This window comes from Oreochromis aureus, linkage group 8 (genome assembly GCF_013358895.1).
Source record: "Oreochromis aureus strain Israel breed Guangdong linkage group 8, ZZ_aureus, whole genome shotgun sequence".
Classification (NCBI taxonomy): Eukaryota; Metazoa; Chordata; class Actinopteri; order Cichliformes; family Cichlidae; genus Oreochromis; species Oreochromis aureus.
The window spans coordinates 21,086,407-21,095,782 of NC_052949.1; the positions used below are offsets into that span (position 1 = coordinate 21,086,407).

The 9,376-nt window shown below is 39.9% G+C and overlaps 2 protein-coding genes across 2 annotated transcripts; both read right to left on the bottom strand.

The window, feature by feature from the left end:
- Positions 1-596: 596 nt before the first annotated feature.
- pvalb9 (parvalbumin 9) lies at positions 597-3,830 on the bottom strand. Its single transcript, XM_031739670.2, has 5 exons — positions 3,562-3,830; positions 2,657-2,724; positions 2,053-2,185; positions 1,480-1,589; positions 597-886 (listed from the first exon to the last, which is right to left on the bottom strand). Exons 2-5 carry the CDS (start codon positions 2,715-2,717, stop codon positions 861-863), a joined length of 330 nt encoding a protein of 109 aa, XP_031595530.1. The 5' UTR covers positions 2,718-2,724; positions 3,562-3,830; the 3' UTR covers positions 597-860.
- A 2,011-nt stretch (positions 3,831-5,841) lies between these two features.
- On the bottom strand, positions 5,842-8,053 carry LOC116320142 (parvalbumin beta). The gene is made up of 5 exons (XM_031739669.2): positions 7,940-8,053; positions 7,402-7,468; positions 6,914-7,046; positions 6,363-6,472; positions 5,842-6,267 (listed from the first exon to the last, which is right to left on the bottom strand). Exons 2-5 carry the CDS (start codon positions 7,460-7,462, stop codon positions 6,242-6,244), a joined length of 330 nt encoding a protein of 109 aa, XP_031595529.1. The 5' UTR covers positions 7,463-7,468; positions 7,940-8,053; the 3' UTR covers positions 5,842-6,241.
- Positions 8,054-9,376: the final 1,323 nt, after the last annotated feature.

The following is a 9,376-nucleotide window of genomic DNA, read 5'->3' on the forward strand; positions in this document are numbered from 1 at the left end:
TTTTCGCTTTAAAATGTTTTTTTTCTTAATTTGCACCCTTTACATCTTATCTTTATATAAAATTAAATCTTTAAAACATACATTTCTTAATTAGGGACATTTCAGGTTATAAATGATGAATAGTACAGTTGATACTAAGGAATTAGTGCCACCAAAACACGCCTGCACCCCAACTTTTTTTCTTTTGATTCTCCAGTAAAGCTGTAATCTTGTGTGTATTTGTTTTTGACTTAGACTGGCATTTATATGTTGTGTTTTGGGTCTTACCGACCACAATGTGCTTTACACTACAAGTCGTGTCCAAATATTTACATATATCCATTTTATTCTATGAATTTAAGCTTCTTTGTCTTCCTTTTTCTATACCTACAGCCAAATAATCTAACAGGCATGTCTTCCAGACTTTGAGCAGCACATGGAGAGGCCTTTTCTGTACACAAAGGCTGACATTTAACAGGTAAATTTAGACCCACGAACGTTTTGATATGATGCACCAGTGCTAAGCCCTGCTTTATGTATAACTTTATCATCAAAACATACTAAACACCATAATATGAGTTTGTTTAATATATACGCAGTCAGTTCACAAGTGTGTGTGTGTTTCCACATGTTTATTTACCACATTCATTGTCAGGGGAGGAATGCTACAGACGAGAAACCACAGACCAACATAGTGAAAAGACACATTAAGTTGTGATGCCTTTAAAATAAAAAAAAAGGTGTTTTTAAAACAATTTGTGCACACAGACATTAATAGAAAACATCTTTAATCCCTGGAAGTGGAAGTTGGGATCAGAAGACTCCAGATGTGGGAAAGTGACCAAAGGACCTGAATCCTTGAACTTTTTTCATCTGAAAACTCAGGATAGGACCATGGATTGGAATTCTGGGGAAAAGAATAAACAAATAAAAGAATACTCAGAATTAATCATAGCTCTGCATGTGCCATGTGACAAAAATCAAGAAAACAAGCAAATTTAAACCTTGTGTCAATTCCCTCCAGGATTAGGGAAGAGCTGGTAAATAAAAAATAAACACAGACTAAAGCCATCCATTTTGGATTGCCTAAATCCTTTATCCTATTATCTAAGACAACTTTTTTGTTTGCAAGTGGATAATGGGTAAAACTGGGGCAAATGATCCAGCATTAGCAGACGATGACCTCAACATGTGTGGTTCACACATGGCATAATGGTTAAATAAGAATCAGAAAATACACCAATGAAACATTCCCAGGATTTCAACATTATAGAAAAACAATACCTTCTCTCACCTCATAGATGTATAGTGCATTTAAGGTTTTCTGATGGTAACTTCTTTGTGAAAGACTCCCCCCCCCCACTAAATCTCATAAATCACCCAGTGCGTCTCTTTTGGCACAGCCTGTGTTGGTTCATTTCCACCAGCTGAGACTTAATCCAACTAATAAGATCATTTCTGCCCACATGCTGATTTTTGTGTGAGAAACCAGATACCAACCCTCTACTCCAATTTTGCCATCGCTGTCATCATCAGCTGCTGAGATGAAGCTCTTGGTTTCTGCGTCAGTCAGTGTCCGTGCACTGGGGATAAACCGCTGCAGAAAAAACCTAGACGCACACACAAAGATGATATTTATCCATGACTGATATTTATGGATGACAATATACGGCATGTTTTAAAAAAACATAAAATAATAAGAACACGGAGAAAGACACCACTTCCTAAATTGGACTGCACAAGTCAAACCTAGCTCTTGTCAAAAAAAGGATGAATTGTGTACTGGAAAGGAAATAAAAACACCACTCACAGTGGATTACTGCGAGACAGCTTAACGTTCATCACAGTAATAGAGTACTACTGTGTAATTTAATGTACCACGCCTCCTTCTTTCTTTTTTTCTTTCTATCAGAGAAATACGAGATGGATTCACATTAAATATGAAGCCACACCGCACTGCGTCAGTTAGTTGACGGAGTAAATCCAGGTAAAGGAACAAAAGTGCATATTGAAAAGAAAAGACTAAGATTCAGCGCCTGTGGGAGAGCAGACACCCCGTATCCTTTTACGCACTTGAGCTCAGAGTGCTCGATGTAGCCGCTGTTGTCCTCGTCGAGGATCTGGAACACATCTTTGACCTCCTTGGGTGTCTTTGAGGACAGGCCGCACAGCTTAAAGAATTTCTTGTAGCAGAAAGTGTCCGGAGCTGAAAGCATACAAATGTTGAAAAAAAGAGAAACAAATACAGAAACAGAGCTGACCCGTGAGGTTCCCCGGGCTGGGAGGTGATGTGGAGATTAAAACGGCATGTGGCTGCAGCGAGGGAGGGAGGGATTTTCCTCTTTTTTTTTTTCTTTTTTTTTTTTTTACTTTTAAAGCCAGCAGTCATGCCCCCAGAAAAATAAAAAAAAAAAACAGAAAAGATTATTAAAACCCCCTTTTTAAAATTCCGTTTTAAAGTGCGACTTCAGTAGCGAGGACACTGTACAATATTGAAAAGCTGTGGAGAAGATTATGCAACTTTCTGCAAAAACAAAAACAGAAACTCGACTACAGCAACCGTTTATTCGGCATTTTATGTATTTTATGTTCCATATAAGTCATACAATCGTCATAATTGATCATATTTAGTTACTAGGGCAATGTGTGGTGCAGTGTGCATGAGTTGACATCCTACCTTCACAGTCCTTGATGGCATTTTGGATGTCGTCAGCTGAAAGAATGGATGTGAGTGACATGTTGGTCCTGCAAAATAGAAGAAAAGTCTTTAAGAAACACACACAGGTCTGTATTTTTCTTTTTTCTAATTATCTTCACCTACATTTGGCTGTGTGATATCCTCTCAGCCCACTTTTGTATCACACTGGATTACCATTTTTAATATCTGTAGTGGTATCTAGGTTAATATCATCATCCCATAAGACCTCAGGTTATGAGTTTTTGATGAGTGGGTTTTATGTGTTTTATGTACAATCTCTATTTTACAAAAAACCCCAAACATATTTTCTGTCTTATCGTTTATGCCAGGTTAATTGTGCTTTTTGATTGGATCTCCCCTGCGAGCTTGTTAATCGGCTTTTTTTGCCTTGTTTGAAGTGCTTAATTGGCTCTGTGCAAAAATAATTGGCACTTAGGGACTTTACAAGAAAAAAAAATCAACAGAAGGAGGGAAGGAGTAAAATTTGTGATACTTAAACTTCCATTGCAGAATGAATAAAAAAGAGAACTAGGAAAAGTTAAAACACCCTCTCCTGAGCGCTCGACAACTTGCTGTCTTTAAACAAAAAATAAACGTAGATGAAAAATGATCTGCAAGTTTTTATCAGGTTGTTTTAGGGGAATTGGTTGAAAGCATGAGCAGAAACAGCCCAAACCTGTATTTTGGTCACCTTTCTGTCAGGTTTGGAGGATTTAACACAATAAAGCAGTGCTAGACGAATCTAAAACTTTGGTCACGTCCCTGAAAAAGTAACCCAAATAGTCTAAAGGCTGTGCCACTGCACCAACAGACCACACCAGACAGATACCACACCTGTCCACACCTGTACTGAGAGTTTACCTGTGCAGCTGTGGGCTACTCACCGCAGTTGCCTCGGTCCGGGTCCAAAAGCAGCAGCAGCAGCAGATAAGACTCTTTGGTGGCTGCCGACAGCTGGCTCTGCCTTATATACGACGAGTGCGATGCTTGAGTTTCCAATCTGTCCGAGGATCAAATTCTCCCGCAGCCAGCCGCCTCCGTCTCGTGTTCCTCACCCGCTCACCTGTCCAATTAACCTTTACGGTTTATATCCGCTGCACATTCTCGTACTCTCTCTCACTTTCCCCCCTACTCTTATGACAGCGTGTGGTTTTCGTCCAATCAACTTTCTCCCCCCTGTGTTACACTGCTCTCCCTCTCTCCCCCCTCCCTTACATTTTCCCCATCCCATCTCTTCTCTTCTCTCTCTCTCTCTCTCTCTCTCTCTCTTTTTCTCTCTCCCTGCAGGTGCATTTGAAACCTTATAAGTATCCAAAAAACAGTCTGGCATCATTTCTCTGTTTTGTTTTGTTTTTTTTTAAATAAAGAATCTCTTTGATTTGGATGACTCAAGCAGGTCGTAATTTATTAGAAATACCCCATTACGCATGCTCTGATAGTAAGAATTCAGAAGTCAAAACCTCAGTGTTTGCTGTAATTGACCCATCAACCTGCCTAACAAGTTAAAATGAAGATTACAAGTTTCTTTAGTGAGAATTGAGATATATGCATATGATTTGTTGCTGTCAGAGGTTTTGAAGCTCACACTCATGCACCTGTGCTAAAAGGTGAGAGGCTGGGTGGGGCCTGTGCTGAAGAGGCTGCTGGCAGCCTGCCACTCTAAACTGATGAATTTGTTTCCTGCAAAGGGGAAGCCTTTCAAACCATCTGACGCAGCAACGTCTCTGGTGAATCCAGTCAGCACTAATGGCTTTAGGAGAGAGGGGGAACGGGTGCTTTCTGTAACTAGAACCAGGGGGAATAAATCTAATTATTTTTTCAAACTTTCATTTGCTGCAAACCTCTGACTTAACACTTTGCAAGTAACAGCATTTTCATCAGTCTCACCTACTTGTTACACAAAAAGATTAACTATTTACCCCAAGAGTAACTCCAAAACACCACCTCTTTATCTCCAAGCCTCCAAGTTAGCAACTTTAGCCATGAAGCATCTGAAAGCCCTCTTTTTATTCATTTATTTTAAATGGCGACACCTTGTGGTTGCTTACTATTATTGAGATTATTAATCAAGTTTTGTTGTTGTTGTTGTTGTTGTTTTTTGTTTGTTTTTCCCCCTTTGAAAGGGAGGTGGAATTTAAGCATTACCAGATACTGTAAGAGATAAGAGCTGGATTATGTAGGGCAGGAGTCAGGTGTGTGTCAGCGTATTTGTGGATCTAGATTAAGAGGTTATGTCAGTCTCATGTCAGCACAGCTGGATGTTACTTGTAATGCATTAATAGTGCAAAAGTCAATTAAAAAAAAATGCGTTTATGCAACCAAAACAGGACCTTACACCTCACACAAATAAAAAACTGAGTGCATCGTAGTGGAAAATTTTGCATATATGTGCACTCAACTGGTCTGCTGCTACAGGCTTATTTGGTCTGATATAACTACTGGCACTCAATAAAAAATAGATAATTTTGAGTAAAATACTGAAATAAAAAGGTTTGTTTATTCAAATAATGACTCATGATTTAAAGTCAGTTTGCGCATTGATATTTTTTAAGTGTTTTAGGGGGGGTTATTTCTGAATATTGCATATCATATCACTTCCATGAATTGTTCACAGAAGATACACGCTGTTGCAGATGTGCTTTAAACCTGCATTCTTCTGGATGTACAAGAGAAAATGCCCCTTCTTTTATGGTCTTAGCAACTGATTCAATAAAAGAACCACATGTTACAATCCCTCGTAACCCAGCCATCACCTCTTCAACGTTTGGCTCCAAAACCTGAGACGATGATGCAAAATTCTGAACTCATGACTTCAATACAGGACTTTACAAACCCATGGGGGTGACATCATGGTGGGTATGCTCATCATTTATACAGAGTCAATTACCTGTCTGTGTGACATTCCCCTACTAGTTTGGCATTTTAGTTAAAAGTTTAGCATACATTTTTTTTCTTAACCTCTTGTCCAATTTCAGGCACATCTGAGCCAGATTACCTAAAGAGCCGATTCACAGGCAGTGGGTGAATTGATAGGTGGGTGGGTGGATGTTAGATGCAGAAGTTTTCTCATGCATTTTAAAGAATGTTTTTGATTTTTTTTTTTTTTTAAAAGAAGCTATCATTGATTTACTACTTCACAACTGAAGCAAAGAACAGGGTCAGACTTGTGTTACTGAAAAAAGAACCTTTATTGTTTTCTCATCGTCCGTCCGTTTGCCCTAAAAGTGCATCATCACTGATCTCACAGAAAGCAGAAGTCACATAGTAAAACGACGACAGAAGTGAGAGAGAGAGAGAGAAAGACACTAGTCAACCACGCTATACACTTAGTTGGTTACATTCATCGTGGACAGCATTGGGGTCTGCACTGCCAGAGAAAGAAAGAGAGGGAGCAGTTTGTCCATGGTCAGGGGTGAAAGGCTGAGTGTATAAAAGTGGTGTGGAGAACTGAAGAGAGAGAGAGAGAGAGTGAATGGGAAGAGGAGAAGAAGAGAGGAAAAGGATGTCTTGATTCAAGTTGTTCCTTTAGAGTTGTGAAGTCAGTCAGTTGGTCAGTTCATTCATTTAAGACTTGACCAAGGCAGCGAACTCTGCAGGGGGAGAAAGAAAGAAAGAAAGAAGGTTATTGTTTTGCTTTTGTTGGATGGCCTTTACATTGTTCTTCTGGAGGTAAAGATTTCCTCACCATCAACTCCGATCTTGCCATCGCCATCAGAGTCACCGGCCTTAAGAAATGTCTTTGTCTCAGCATCAGTCAGAGCTCTGGCACTGGCGGAGAAGTTCTGCAGGAACAGCCTGGAGAGGGTAATCAGAGACAAATGATGAGCATGCTTTTTTTTTTTCTTTTTAAAAGAGAAGCCTCTCTTTGAACAGTTGTTTTCTGGGATCACAGTGAATATTTTGTGCTAAACCGATCATCTTTCAAAAAGCATGCTAAATATCTCTAACTGAATCCTTCTCGTTCTATTGGATGCCGAGGTTTTTGGGCTTTGTCATGAAAAAAATGTAGGCAGGCTACAATCCCCATGCTTTGTCCTCTGTTCTACGTCACCCTACAGCGAGAGGCGCTGAAGGAGAGAACTGGTATTGAGTTACAGTCTAGGAGAACACCCAGTAGCCCGAGCTTCTCAGATGCTTTTGGGCCTCTGACATCATTCTGAATTCAATGTGAGCCAGAGAAAGATGATCCCCGTGCTTTGAGGAGCTTGTGGGTGAAATTTAAGAGAGGGTGCCTACTTCAGCTCATCCTCCTCAATGAAGCCACTCTTGTCCTGGTCAATGACGGCAAAGGCCTTCTTGATGTCATCGGCGGACTTGCCTGCCAGGCCGACCTTAGCAAAGAAGTCCTTGTGCTTGAAGGAGTCGGCAGCTGTGAAAAGATGGACAGGGGGAGGTTATAGCACAGACACAGGCTGTGGTGTGTTTTGCAGAGGCTGTCGTTTCTGCATGTAAGGCCTGGCATTTGGTTGCATCCACTTTCCCTTCCTGACCATCACTCAGCTTTTATTCTAACGTGCAGGTCAGCTTTTCTTACAGTAGCTGCACTGGTGCATGCTTTACGCTGAGACATACAGCCATTTAAAGCTCTCTTTACTACTGGTAGACACCTGAGATTTTTTTTTAGAATATTTTGCAACTGGATGCAACGTTTTTGCAGTCACAGTTTGGCTGTTTTCTAGGCTTTCCCTAGGTTAAAATGCTACGAGTTTCATCATGGGGTTTACCTTGGCAAGCTGCAAGGGCTGCAGTGATGTCAGCGTCGGTCAGAATTCCGGCGAATGCCATTTTTAACTGAGGGAGGAGAGAAGAGGACAAGTCATCGGTTAGTCAGTCAGGCTGTGGGAAAATCTGACACGATGAAGCAGCTTTACTCTCAATCTAAGGCCACCTTTTAACTTCCCTCAGTGCACTTTGTGGTGCACTGCTCAGAGTTACAGGGCTTCATGCAATACTCATTATGCCATGCAGTATAATTCACAGTCCCTCTCTGTGAGTCTTCCAAGCCACAAAAGGTAGTCCAATTTCTCCAAAATAAAGCCTTCCAAAAGGCAAAAGATTAAATCTCCTTTGCATCTGTAGTTGAATTTTTTTTCTCTTTCTCCATTTGGTTCCTCTGTTAGTCCAAAGCTGAAATCTGGCCTTGTGATGTTCAAAATCTGGACATGATTTATATCCCATTGCATGAAGAAGTAGAAGCCCTGTAACTCTCTGAGTCAGGAAGTGGACTTGCCTACAGGTCTGCAACTCTTCAGTGAAACTCACCTTGGGGTCTGGCTAAGACTAGAGTGGATTCGCTCAGATGAATCTGCTGACTGCAGTAAAGCCCCCAGCGACTCTCACCAGCTTATATACCTTGTCTCACCCGAAATATGATGCATAGGCTGTGTAACAGACACTGTGTGCAAAGCAGTCAGTCAAAAAATGTGTCCAGTAGACAGAGCTGTTCTATTTATATGTACATAAATGAAGATGCTTAAATGGTAGGCTAAGCGTAGGCCTATGTGAAAGTGCTTGATATTGCATAAGGCTAATAATATATGTTGCTGATTTGGTTGAAACATACTCTGCAGCCTGTTAAAGTGTGCAGAACACCTCGGAGTGAAAGCTGGGGTAAACTTTTATATTATCTTTGACAGCCAGAAAGACTTATTCCAAGTCAACTGTGCTTAATACTGTTATTTTTTTTTTTTTTGCCTGGGTGTTTATGTAATTTCACTTGTTGACTGTACATTAATGAATGTAGTTTCAAACGCTGTTTTTTAATCATGTTTAAATGATAAATGCATTAATGTGAAAAAGCGTTGTTTTGATTATGAAGTCTTTAAATGACCTTAAATAGCTATCTTCGCCAGCTTTGGTTCTAAATAACCTCCAGAAGAGTCCCTTTAATAAAGCAATGTCTAAATAAACACTCAGTACACTTTGCTAATATTCTCTCTGTGCTTTTACACCATCATTGCCGATCACGGTTTGGTTGAAATGGCGCTTGTGCGTAACTGGCGTGCGTAAAACGTCTGCGATGACTTTGCTGGCGTTCCAATGTCAGAACAGGCTGGTTGGTCTGATTGATCACTGCAGGTAGGGACGTTGTAGTCGAAAAGGTACGTAAGTTAAAACACTACGTTCAAAATGTAAACATCCATTTCTTTATTTGTTCTTTGGATTTTTAGGCCACAACAGCGGAATGCATTTAACACTTTTCCCTATTCCAGCTGTTCTTAGCTTAACATAATGGCAGCATTGTGAACACTAGGCTGATCAGCTATTATACTACTATATTATGGAGAAAAACATTGTCCTACTTATCTATTCCCTTGATAAAAAAAAAACAATTATGTGTGTATGATTATTATACGACTTATTAAAAATATATAAATCTACATCAAACTTATGGACTACGGTTTCTATGAGTCTTTATGATTTCTATCTTCCTAATTCGTATGTATGTTTATGCACATTGTGCCCCATTTTTGAAGTTTTATCCATTTTTATTGCTGTGAATGCGTAGAGGGGACTTGTATATAATAGCAATACTTTACTGAAACAATATTATGATAATTTCCCACGTCAAACTGTGAGTTATAGTCTTAGGACTAGGAAGACGTTTATATGAAGTGGGGAGCTCCAGGGATTAATTGAAACGCTTTAATTTAATAGTACATCACCACTATCATCATGTACCTACATACAGCCACCGGC

Coding starts and splice junctions, on each gene's coding strand:
- pvalb9 (XM_031739670.2), bottom strand. CDS start 2,717: ATGTCACTCACATCCATTCTTTCAGCTGACGACATCCAAAATGCCATC. Junction 2,186..2,656: donor TGCCATCAAGGACTGTGAAG/GTAGGATGTCAA, acceptor GTATGCTTTCAG/CTCCGGACACTTTCTGCTAC. Junction 887..1,479: donor TGGCAAAATTGGAGTAGAGG/GTTGGTATCTGG, acceptor TCTTTTCCCCAG/AATTCCAATCCATGGTCCTA.
- LOC116320142 (XM_031739669.2), bottom strand. CDS start 7,462: ATGGCATTCGCCGGAATTCTGACCGACGCTGACATCACTGCAGCCCTT. Junction 7,047..7,401: donor AGCCCTTGCAGCTTGCCAAG/GTAAACCCCATG, acceptor ATCTTTTCACAG/CTGCCGACTCCTTCAAGCAC. Junction 6,473..6,913: donor ATTGAGGAGGATGAGCTGAA/GTAGGCACCCTC, acceptor TACCCTCTCCAG/GCTGTTCCTGCAGAACTTCT.